Source organism: Lynx canadensis, chromosome E1 (assembly GCF_007474595.2).
Source record: "Lynx canadensis isolate LIC74 chromosome E1, mLynCan4.pri.v2, whole genome shotgun sequence".
Taxonomy (NCBI): Eukaryota; Metazoa; Chordata; class Mammalia; order Carnivora; family Felidae; genus Lynx; species Lynx canadensis.
The window spans coordinates 45,738,606-45,751,315 of record NC_044316.2 but is presented as its reverse complement, the minus strand read 5'-3'; the positions used below and the strand labels follow the sequence as shown (position 1 = coordinate 45,751,315).

The 12,710-nt window shown below is 45.3% G+C and overlaps 1 protein-coding gene across 1 annotated transcript in view; it reads left to right on the top strand.

Moving 5' to 3' along the window:
- The first annotated feature begins 434 nt into the window (after positions 1-434).
- The window catches only part of ERN1 (endoplasmic reticulum to nucleus signaling 1), an 80,927-nt gene continuing 68,651 nt past the window's right edge, over positions 435-12,710 (top strand). Inside the window, exon 1 of the mRNA XM_030295943.1 lies at positions 435-637. Within this exon, the coding sequence (XP_030151803.1) occupies positions 593-637 (45 nt within the window). The 5' untranslated portion in view covers positions 435-592. The remainder of the gene's footprint in view (positions 638-12,710) is intronic.

The window sequence follows — 12,710 nt, the reverse complement described above, 5'->3', positions numbered from 1 at the left end:
GACGAAAAGACGAAGCGGGGGCTCGGAACACCCGGCACCGCCCGTCTCCTGACCTTTCCCCTGGTCGAGTCTTACGAAGCGGGTCTCTCGGCGGGGTTGGTGAGACGGTCTGGGGAGGGGGTGCACCCGCGTGGCTGGATTGCTGTTCTCCTTCAGCCCTCGGAAAAGCTCCCTGTCTAAATCGCTCAGGGCCCCTAGACGCGTGACGCCCAGGCCTGACCCTTCCCCCCAGCAACCGGGGCCGCGTGACGCCCAGCCAGCAGGAGGCCAGCTCCGCCCCGGACCCGCCCCTCCAGTACGGCCCCGCCCCGAGCCCGCCTTCGGGCCCGCCCCCCTCGCCCAGTTTTGGGTCCGCCCCCAGGCCGGCCCCGCCTCCGGCCCCGCCCCGACCGGAAGAAGCGGCGGCACCCGGTGCTTATAGGGCAGGGCATGGGGGTGCCGCCACCGCCTAGTCAGCTCTACGTCGGCTGAAGTCCTGCCGCCGCGGCGCTGTAGTCGCGGCGCCCCCGCCCCGTCCTCTGCCTGCCCGCCGGCCCGCACCGCCCCCCCGGAGCCGGCCGGCCGGGCCCGGAGCCAGGCCCGAGTCCTCGCCATGCCGGTCCGGCTGCTGCTGGCGCTGCTGCTGTCCGGCCTCGGGGTGAGTGACCGGGGAGCGTGGGGTGGGGGACAGCGCGTGGCGGACCGGGGTCCGAGTCGGGAGCGCGGCGGCGGCGGCCCGAGGCCCCGCGCGCGCCAGCGGAGGTTCGGGCCGGGCGTGGGAGACGGCGCCGGGCGGGGAGCGAGCACCTCCCGGCCGGCCGGAGTGGCGGCCGCGGCCGGCCCCGCCGAGGCGCACGCCACCCGAGGGGCCTGGCGGGTCAGCGCGCTGTCACGGGCAGCGCTTCCCGGACCCCGTGCGCTCCAGTACAAGTTTGTGTCGTCCCGGCGGCACCTCGGGGCCTCTGGAAGGCCCCGCGCGCTTGGGAGGCCATCCCACCTGCCCGACCCTTCCCACAGGTGGGCGCCGCCTCTACCTGCCGGAGGCCGTGGGGCAAGGATGCAAAAGGGCCGTGTAACCGAAGGGCAGGGAATGTCTTGCGTTTATAAGCCTGGTTTGAACTTTTAAAAATGCGAAAACTTTGGGAGGCACATGCAACTGGGAATGGGTAAGCATTTTTACCTGTGAGCTTGATTCTGCTTACGTGCCTCGCACGTTTCTAGGTCTTCAGAGGCAGGAGGCTCTCTGCACCAAGATTTCGTTAAGGAGGTTAAGCCGAGGGATTTGCCCTCTTTTTAAAGATCCCTTGTGGGACCGCGCGGTAAAGCCGCTTCAAAACTTTAAATGAAAGACCGTCTCCTCCTGGGAGAGCGCGGTGGAGCTGTCTGAAACGTCTTTTCATCTTTTCCTGGAGAGAAGCTCCTGGATTACATTTAACTGTTTAAGGCCTTTGCTCAGGCTATGGATTTGGGCCCCATAGCTGGGGAGGACATTTTGTGGACAGACTTGGCTTTTTTTCTTCTGGTTTGAAGAACCTAAATTAGTGGTTTAAAAAAAAAAAACAAAACGCATTGTTCAGGATGTGGGGTATGGTACACTGGCCAGGTTCTGTTTAATGACTTCCACTATGTACTCTTTAATATGGTATATCATGTACCAGCTGTCCAGGTGGAGGATTGACACGAGTGTACCTAAGGGCCACAGTGTGAACTCCTCGGAGGTTATACACTTTTGGTAAATAATAGTCAGTGCTCTTGGAGTAACAAGAATTTGGAAACAGATAAAATAGAATATAAAATCATCGTTTTCAGATTTGGGGGTTTTTTTGTTTTTAAAGGAAAATTTGTACATACTTCATGGTAGAACTCATGTAAGTTAACTTTTTCTTCCAATTCAAAAAAAAAATCCGCTTTCACAGCTAGCGTCTTGTTTTGAACTTGAACACTTGGCCTTGAATTGGTTGACTGTTGTTTGGTACTTGTTCATAAATAAGAGTATAAACAGAATGACCAAACAAATGATATGGAAATCGATCATTTTATATCACAGCCTAGGTATACATGGGCTTTGGGTTTTGCTGCATATTTCCATTGGCTGTTCTTTGATGGACTCCAGTATTTTAGTTATTGAGTAACTTAGAGCCAAAAATAACTATTTCGCTTTAGTTGGGACTATAGTTTCAGTTTGTGTAAATATTTCCAAATTGTATTTAGAAATCCACCCTTCTCAAAGTTCATGGTAAAATATCCCAGACCCTTATTAAAAAGTTACATTTTAGTATAACTGCTTTGTAAGTAAAACGTCAGAATTTCACTCCCAGAATTATCTACCAGTAAAAATTTTGATCCCCAAACAGAGTGAGAATTATTATTTTAAATTCCAAACGGAACTCATTGTTGAGTTTGCAGTTAAACCAGGTCCTGCAGAACCCACCGGTTGTAATTTCGGACAAACCTGAGTTCACACTGGTCACTTGCTAGCTGTGCCCTCAGGCAAGTTATTTTACTTTTTAGAGAGTCTGTTTCCTGATACGCGAAATGGGGACAGCCAGCACATGTGAAGGCACCTTGCATATCATAGGTAATAAATGTAAACTCTCCCCCCACCAGATGCTTTTCACTGTCATTATTTTTGTTACTGCTATAGTGTACCTCTAGGAGGAATACTTTTCGATGCTATCTCTCTTTTTTAAAGGTTTTAGTTTATTTATTTCTTAGGAATCTCTACACCCAACATGGGGCTCCAACTCATCACCCTGAGATCAAGAGTCGCATGCTCTTCTGACTGAGCCAGCCAGGCACCACAGTGCTCTTTGCTTTGATTGATGAAGTAACTAGGGCATTGGAGGCAATACTGTGATTTTTTTATTTTTCAGGAGAGTGTGACTGATTGAGCCAGACATTGACTCATAGGCTGAGACTCTAGGCTACCATATCCAAAATGCAGTGACATCGGTGTTGCTAACTTTAGGCTGTCTTTTGTTCATCCAAATTGTGCATATTTAGTGAGTGTTTTCCCTCCTTCTTAGACCTGGATCTTGTGCCTACTGTTGGTTTGTGTTACATTATTGCTGTCTTCTAGTCCTCATTTAATGGTGTTGCCACTTCTGTCAGGTACCAAAGAGATCTGCAGCATGGGAGGGAAAATGCTTTCTTCAGCTAGAACATATACAATTTCTTTTGTTCAGCCAGTGTTTTGGCTTTAGAGGAGAACAAACAATGTCACCGAGAACTAAGGGCCACGTATGTACAGAAACACACTAAGAATATCATCGGAGTCTTAACTAGAAACGTACTTGCTTATCATTTACTCAGATAGTTATCACTTGCACAAATTATCCCACTAGGAGATATCAAGTATTTATACTGAGGCCATGAGGTGGATGTTTCATTAAGCTCATATCAGGGCTGCCGATCATGAAATTGGACTGTAGTTGTGCACGTGTGTGTATTTTAGGTCATTAACTTGCCTGGCCATTGGGCTTCCCACAGTAATATAGCTTCTCAGGGCGCAAGAGAAAATGTATGAGAGTTCCTCTTGAGAGAGTTCAACAGTAGAACATATTCCTGAATGTAAAACCGGTGAAGTACGCAAAGGTTTCTTGTCTGGACAGAATAGTGCCACCTTCATGGACCTGGGAGAGAGAGTTATTTGCCCACTTCGGATTTTGACTCCCATTTTTCAGGTTGAGGAATCTTTGGATAATGATGTCATTTTTCACTGGAAACCTCTGGTTTGGGGATCCAAAGTAATCTTTAGGTTCAGTATTGTCCACGTGTTATAATGATCAAATGTGCTCCTAAAGAGATGATATAGGTGGGAAAGATGCAATGTATCATTTTAATGGATTCAGTTTTTATTATGCACAAATAACTCGGGGCCTGTAACCTAGCAATATGATTAGAGTGTGGTGCTGGCTTTAAAAACAGGGACAGTGAATCATAGTTTGTGAATAATAAACATGCTGGTTGGCTGTATTTCCCAGGGGTTGGGGATTTTTTTTTTTTTTTCTATCTTTATCTTCACCTATATCCCATGTTTGGTGTCAGACTTTCCTGCCTCAGAGCAACACATTGTTAGTGATGTTTAAGTGAGTGCAGCAGACAAGAAATGGACTGGGGAAAGTAAAACTTTTAAAAGTAATCATAAGCTCCCTGTTTGCATTTTTTCAAAAGTTTTTTAAGTTTATTTATTTTGAGAGAGAGTGTGTGCACGCACAAGCAGGGGAGGGACAGAGAGGGAGAGAAAATTCTAAGCAGGGTCTACCTGTCAGTGCGGAGCCCAACTTGGGGCACCATTTCACGAATCATGAGATCACTACTTGAGCCGAAATCAAGAGTGAGAGGCTCAACTGACTGAGCCAGCCAGGCACCCCATGTTCTTTTTTTTTTTTTTTTAATTAAAATTAAGTAAGCTCTACACCCAATGTGAGGTTTGAACTCACAACCCTGAGATCAAGAGTCCCATGCTGTACTGACTGAGCCAGCCAGGCACCCTCTACATCACTTCTGATTATCATGTGATCTTTGTTCATGTACGAACACAGCAAATACTACAGTATAAAAATATGTGTTCTATATTTATGTTCTGTTCCCCCCCCCCCCCCCCACAGAACGATTAGGACATTTTCTGAGTATGTCATTGAATTTGTCACTTTTACTAGCACCTTAGTAAACAGCCATCCATGCCAAAAGCATTTGAGCCTTCTGTGCCCAGTCTGAGGTTGGGGACAAGGGTCATAACTGACCAAGATCGATATGGTAGTAAACCATGCCTTGCATAGTGACACCCTACTGGGGTCATATAAGTTGTTTCCAGTTTTCCCATTATTATAAGGAGAGGTGTATTTCCCTTTCTTTAAATCTTTTGTATGTTTGATGCTTTCTATATGATAACATGGGAAGATTTTCAAAAATCCCTCAAAGTAATCATATTTATTATAGAAATGTTAGAAAGCATGGATAAGTCTAAATTAAAAAAATAAACCAGGGGCGCCTGGGTGGCGCAGTCAGTTAAGCATCCGACTTCAGCCAGGTCACGATCTCGCGGTCCGTGAGTTCAAGCCCCGCGTCAGGCTCTGGGCTGATGGCTCAGAGCCTGGAGCCTGTTTCTGATTCTGTGTCTCCCTCTCTCTCTGCCCCTCCCCCGTTCATGCTCTGTCTCTCTCTGTCCCCAAAATAAATAAACGTTGAAAAAAAAAATAAATAAACCAAACAACAAACCTGTAATCATACTACCCAAACATTACCTCTAGTAACATTTTTAAGAGCTTGATTGACCTATAATTCATATATCCTACAGTTCACACATTTAAAGATGTAATTCAGTGGTTTTTAGTATATTCACAGAACTGGGCAACCATTACCCCAATCAATTTTATAATATTTTTATCATCCCCCAAAGAAACTCCACACATTCGCTATGACTCTCCATTTCCCACTCACTTCCCAGCCCCTGGCAACCATGAATCTACTTTCTTATCTATATAGATTTGCCCTGGACATTTCAGGTGAATAGAATGCATGTGGTCTTTCGTAACTAACTTCTTTCACTTAGCATAGTGTTTTCATCCATGTTGTATTGCTGTTTTGTTCTTTTTTATTGCTGAATAATATTCCATCATAATGGATATACCACATTTTGTTTACCCATTTTTTTTAAACGTTTATTCATGTTTTGAGAGACAGAGGGTGGGGGGGAGGGGCAGAGAGAGAGAAGGAGACACAGAATCTGAAGCAGGCTCCAGGCGCTGAGCTGTCAGCACAGCCCGATGTGGGACTTGAACCCATAAGCTGTGAGAGCATGACCGAACTGAAGTTGGACACTTAGCCAACTGAGCCACCCAGGCGCCCCTGTTTATCCATTTTTTTTTTTCAACGTTTATTTATTTTTGGGACAGAGAGAGACAGAGCACGAACGGGGGAGGGGCAGAGAGAGGGAGACACAGAATCGGAAACAGGCTCCAGGCTCTGAGCCATCAGCCCAGAGCCTGACGCGGGGCTCGAACTCACGGACCGTGAGATCGTGACCTGGCTGAAGTCGGACGCTTAACCGACTGCGCCACCCAGGCGCCCCCCATTTTTAAGATGATAGACATTTGGTTGGTTGTTTGCCCTTTTTGGCTATTAGGAATAATGCTGCTATGAACATTTGTGTACAAACTTTTGAATGGCCATATTTTTTCATGTTTCTTGGATATATACCTAGGAGTGAGATTTCTGGGTCATATGGCAACTCTGTGTTTAACCTTTTAAGTAACTGGCAGACAGTTTCCCAAAGCACCTGCCCTAATTGACATTCCCACCTGCAATGTAGAAGGGTTCTCATTTTCCACATCCTCATCAACATTTGATATTCTCTTTTTGATTGTAGTCAGCCTACTGGGTGTTGAAAAGGTAACTCATTATGGTTTTGATTTGCATTTCCCTAAATGGCTGATCCAATATCTTGATATATATCCTTCCAGACATTTTTTTCTGTGCACATATTTGTATAGATAATATTTCTCTTCCCCAAACTGGAGTGTATCCTAGATCTTTCTGTGTCAATTAATTTAATTCGATAACATTCTCACTGCTGCATACTTCTCTGGATGCACATACCATAATTTGACCATTCAGCCACTTAGATACTGAGGCTGGTTTTAATTTGCATTATAAGCAAAGTGATAGACCTTGTTTAAGCATATCTCAACTGCCAGATTATTTCCTTGGGGTAATTTCCCAGTACCAGAATTTGCTAACCTTATTTACTCTTGCCCTCTCCCCCCAGCCCCCAAGCAGTATTGGATGTTTTAAAAAACACAAAACTAACCTTTAAATTGGTTTTATAGTAACCATTTTAATTTTTTTTTAACGTTTATTTATTTTTGAGATAGAGAGAGACAGAGCATGAACAGGGGAGGGGCAGAGAGAGAGGGAGACACAGAATCCGAAACAGGCTCCAGGCTCTCAGCACAGAGCCCGACGCGGGGCTCGAACTCACAGACCGTGAGATCATGACCTGAGCCGAAGTCTGACGCTTAACCGACTGAGCCACCCAGGCGCCCCTATAATAACCATTTTAAAGTAACCCATTTTCTTTTAGCAGTGTGGATTTTAGGTCAAGTGAAAGTGGAATGTTTAGATGTTGTTTTCTTTTCTTCTATTTTGTAGATGTAAATAACCATGGTGGTCTCGTGATGACAACTTATATACCTAAAAGCTGCTGAGAAACGTTTTATCTTGATTTGTTAAGGACCTTGTTTGCAGAGTCCTTTGGTCTGCCATGGTTTCAGATCAGCTTTCTAGCAGATATGGCTCCCATGAGCACCCTGAAATACCTCGGGATGATTCTGTGAGTTTGGTTTTGAGGGTAGCCCATCTCCTGCAGACAAGATTCTTTCTGTAGTTTGTTGTGAGGCCATTAAAATTTTTTTTTAAGTTTATATCTTTATTTTCTAGGGGAGGGGGAAAGAGAAAACCCCAAGCAGGCTCCGCACTGTCAGCGCGGAGCCTGATGTGGGGCTTGAACCCACGAACTGTGAGATCATGACCTGAGCCGAAATCAAGAGATCCTTAACTGACTGCGCCACCCAGGTGCCCCAGAGGCCATTTAAAATTTTGCCTCAAGACTGTTTATATATAAATCCAGAGTTGGTGCATTGATTGTCCCTTTTGGAGGCTACAGTTCTTAAAACATATAGCTTGTCCACACAGCTGTTTTTCCTGGGAAGACTCAGGTAGCACTTGACAGTGGAGTAATATGTTTGGTGGTGTTTTGTTTTGTTTTTCCTGTAAACATACCTAAACTGATTCATCCAAAGAAATGTCATGTCTTTCCAAATAATCACCTCTTTAGGGGTCAGGGGTCATGTCATACAGATCAGTTTAAAAAATTTTTGTTTTTAGTTTTACTTTTCAGTATTTCACTTAGGAATTTATTTAACCAGTTTAATAATTCAACTTTAAAACAAAGGAACCCTAAAAAGGCAAATATTTACTTTTAAGCCGGTGATCCTTACACAATGTAAAACCTTTCCCAGTTTCCTTCCAGTTTTTGCTCGACTGTAACTTCTACATGGTTCACACTGAAATTTCGATCAAAACTGTTACTCAGACTGATGTATAACTTATTGAGGACACCTGGATCTGATTTTTGGTTTTTAAAAACTAAACACTTGCTATCACTTAGGGGATTCAGCAGTATATTCTTTGAAGGGGATTTCCAAAAAAATTCCACAAATACTGGAGCATTGGGAGCACATGTGCATAGATGGATAGCCTCCCAAGGTTAGAGTCAGGGTGTCTTAGACTGCTAGAAGGAGTCTTGTGGATCTAGTCCAGTGAGCCTCAGTATTTTCCCCACCTCACGTTAGGAATTGAATGCATATCCATCAGTAACAGTGGGAGTACATTTGGGGCATATGCCATTCCCTCCCCTCCCAAATTGAACAAATGCTCTCTGCCCTTTTCCCCAGAGCAGACAGATGAGGAAGCCGAGGCCAGAGAGGGCTAGTGACCTGTTCAAGGTCATGCTTCAGTGGTGGAATTGAACTTTGAAGCTGATCCTCCCGTTTCCTCTTGAAGAGCAGCTCCTGCAGTGGTTAAGTTCTGGTGGGTTTGTGAGAACCAGTCAGTTTACCCCAGTCACACCCTGAGCAGGTGACCAACGTTGCTGCAATGAGAGATTGGGTGTGGAGAAGGACTGGGAAGAGAAGAAAGCAGCCTTTCTAGTAAGCTTCAGGAACATGCTCAGATAATGCTTTTGTTCATCCCCTTAGGATTGTGGCCTCATACCCTTTGTTCCAGTACTCGAAAGATGCAGCTTTGAGGGGGAAACACTGCCTTCGCCTGAGACTCTCCATCAGCAAGAAGGACCATTTTTAACTCTGGAGCCGAGTCCAATGACCATGGATAGAGGAGATTCAGGGGCCCTAAGCCTATTTCATAGTTGAAGCTTGTTTCTATACTCAGATCTAATAATATCCAAGCAGGTGCATGTGTTTCAGTAAGATCTTACCCAGAAATGTTTCTGAAATAGCAAAACTGAAAGTTCTTATCTTAGAAGCCTTTAAACCAGAGTTGCTCTTCCTTGGTGCAGTCAGTCTTTGGTACAGAATCCTGAAAAGATCAAACCTTCTAATCATCAGGCTCGGCCTGGTTTGCCCTTGCAGAGGCCCCTGCCCCCCAGCCAGTCTGGCACCAGGAAGTGGGCCTGTGGTGACAGGAGAGAGAGTGGCCTTGGCCCTTGGACCACAGTGGAGGGACGAAGGTTAGTTTAGGTGGATTTCAGGAGAGTAATGAGGGAGAAAGGAGGGCACCAGGAAGGTGCTCTAGGGAGAGAGGGGTATCACTTCTCTTGACATAGAAGGCAGGGACCCTGTCTTGCTTATCTGCATCCTCTGTGGCATTTAGCACGGTGAGTTGGCCATACCCACTGTAGGGAGCACTCAGCAGATAATGATTGAGTATTCCTTTTTGAAGTTTTTTAAGACCAATAAAAACAAGGGGCTGTTTTATCATCAGGCATGTGGGCTGTGGGTTTCATAGGGGGAAGGAGGGGGAGGAAGATGTTCCTGTGTCCTTTAATGGGATCTCATCAATAGTGTTTCTACAGAGGGAGACGGGTTTCTGGAATCCTTGCGCGGGTGGCCATGAACCACAGTGTGTGGTGTCCTCTTGACGGGCTCCTCATGTCAGTAACGAGATTAATTTTTCCATTGTCAGACCCCGTGAGATAAATGGTTGGTAATCATTCAAGTCAGTTTCATTTTTCACTCAGCATGATGTTTCATTGTTAAAAAACGAACCTTGATCTAGGGCTGTCCTTTTATGTATAAAACATGATTTCCCTAGTTAGTAGACTAATTTCTAATTATAATTCAAAACCACCCCATTCTCCAGTGGATTATTTCCCCCCCTCTATTTCAGATGAGGGAATAGCTGTTCGTCTGAGATGCAGAAGTGTTTGTCATGGAAACTGAATTTTTTCATACATTTTCTGAACAAACAGTGCTGTCAGAATCCTTAGATCCTGATACTGTCATTGACCTACAGTTGGGTCACAGGTGTTTGTTGACCAAACTGAGTCAGATCTCGTTTAAATTAAACGGCCCATGACTCCTGAGGAGCGTCTAAGAGTGAGAGAAACACCTGTCTAGGAGGCCACATCTGCAACTAGGAATGTGTGAAGTTCAGGCAATGCCTCTCAGCCCTGGCCGAATTAGTCATCTAGGGTCACCTGGGGAGCTCATTAAAAACCCTGAGGTGCCACCCAAGGTGACTGAAATCAGAATCTCTAGGAAGGGAGCCCAGCATCCTTTCTTTTAAATAAAATATAATAATTGTATACATATAACTTTAATTTTTTAAATATGTTTTATACATAAGAAGACAGCCCTAGATCAAGGTTCGTTTTTTAACAATGAAACATCTGGGGCGCCTGGGTGGCTCAGTCAGTTAAGTGTCCGACTTCAGCTCAGGTCATGATGTCACAGTTCGTGAATTCAGGCCCCGCATCAGGCTATTTGCTGACAGCTCAGAGCCTGGAGCCTGCTTCGGATCCCGTCTCCCTCGCTCTCTGCTGCTCCCCTGCTCGTGCTGTATGTCTCTCTTCTTCAAAAATAAACAAACATTGGGGCGCCTGGGTGGCGCAGTCGGTTAAGCGTCCGACTTCAGCCAGGTCACGATCTCGCGGTCCGTGAGTTCGAGCCCCGCGTCGGGCTCTGGGCTGATAGCTCAGAGCCTGGAGCCTGTTTCCGATTCTGTGTCTCCCTCTCTCTCTGCCCCTCCCCCGTTCATGCTCTGTCTCTCTCTGTCCCAAAAATAAAAATAAACGTTGAAAAAAAAAAAAATTAAAAAAAAAAAATAAACAAACATTAAAAAAAAATTTCAACAATGAAACATCATGCTGAGTGAAAAATGAAACTCACTTGAATGATTACCAACCATTTATCTCACGGGGTCTGACAATGGAAAAATTAATCTCGTTACTGACATGAGGAGCCCGTCAAGAGGACACCACACACTGGTTCATGGCCACCCGCGCAAGGATTCCAGAAACCCCTCTCCCTCTGTAGAAACACTATTGATGACATCAGAAGCCCCAGAGGACTCTACTATGCAGCCAGGTTGAGGCTGTCAAGTAATTCCCGTGTCTGAATCCTGGACAGAGCAAGTGTGTTTCCCTGTGCCCTGGAATATCACAGCACCGGACCAGACCGGAGACAGGTTTGGCTCATTTTGTAGAGAAGTTGGAACTGATACGTTCTGCCAGTTAGTGGCAGACCTGGTAATGGAGAATTTAGCATTGTTTTTTCTAATACATTGTATTTCCCAACTTTTAAAGAACAGGTAATTCCAAAGGGCTTTTTTTTTTTTTTTGAGTACTAGCTACTGAAATTGCTTTTTAAGAAATCTGCTTTAACTGCAAAACTGGCTTTGCATTAAATACACTTAGTTATTGAATTATGAGATGTTTAGAATTATTTGAAGTTATGCTTAATGATAACTAAGTGTTCTTGCCTTCTCTGTATGTTAAGAGCCCTAAGGAATCAGAACAAGACTCTCTTCCAGGTTCCTTTACAGTACCCTCTCTGGGTTTTAAAAGAGCCTACTGGAGCCAGAGTGAAGCAGCTAAGGGGAGTGGGTGTGGAAGAAATTTGTGAAAGGAGTAGGTTCAATAGTTAAAGTACAAGAATGAAGCACGTAAATAAAAAGGAACTTTCTTATCAGGGTGAGACCATGATTGGAAGCAAATCGTGGGAGGATATGATTTGTGATACTCTCCTTCCTCTTCTCCTGGGAGGGCTGGATATCTGGATTATTCGTCAGCCTCACAGCCCTCAGGGATTTTACAGCAGGTGCACGGGTAGAGGGCCTGACTGTAGAACGCAGGGAGCTGGCCAACGTGTCCTTTTAGGGACTGGTCTCGCATCCGTTGTGACCCCAGCAATCTGAACGGGTGGTTTAGAAGCAAGGGGGACTCTCTTCTAAGTGTCACATTGACCGAGCTGGACCAGATCTAAAATGCTGCTGGAACAATGGTGACAAATGTCAGTAGGATTGGGAAGTCAGTCTTTGATGACAGCTTCTGCATGGGGCTGGGCATCTGACCTACCAGAGTTGGGTGAACCCCGGAACAGGGGCTGTGTTTTCCAGACTGCATGCTGAAAGGAAATCCCCATTCTGTTCTCCTCAAGTAGATAGGTAGGTGTACTTTGTCATTTTAGCTGTTTTGAAGTGTAGCTTATAGGCATAGTTTTATGTTTTCATGTGTATTTTGACCCATATGATACACATGTATTTTTTCAGTGAATGGGAGTTGTGAGTTGAGGGAGGGGTTGGTGCTAGCCGACTAGAAGACTTTGGACAAATGAGTTAGTTCCTCTCTGTTTCCTCATCCATAGAACAAGGCATGGGGGCGCCTGGGTGACTCAGTTGGTTAAGCGTCTGACTCTTGATACTGGCTCAGGTCTTGATCTCATGGTTCGTGAGATTGAGCCCCGTGTCAGACAGCATGGAGCTTGTTTGGAATTCTCTGTCTCCCTCTCTCTCTGCCCCTCCCCCACTTGCACGCTCGCTCGCATGCTCTCTCTCTCTCTCTCTCTCTCTCAAAATAAACATTTAGGAAAAAAAAAAAACAAGGCATGAAACTAGAAAATCTAAGCTGGCCTATTCCTGAATGTCTTCCCAAATTAGGAACACAATTCAGGTTAAAGTGACTAGTGCCCCCACCATACAGCTTCACATTC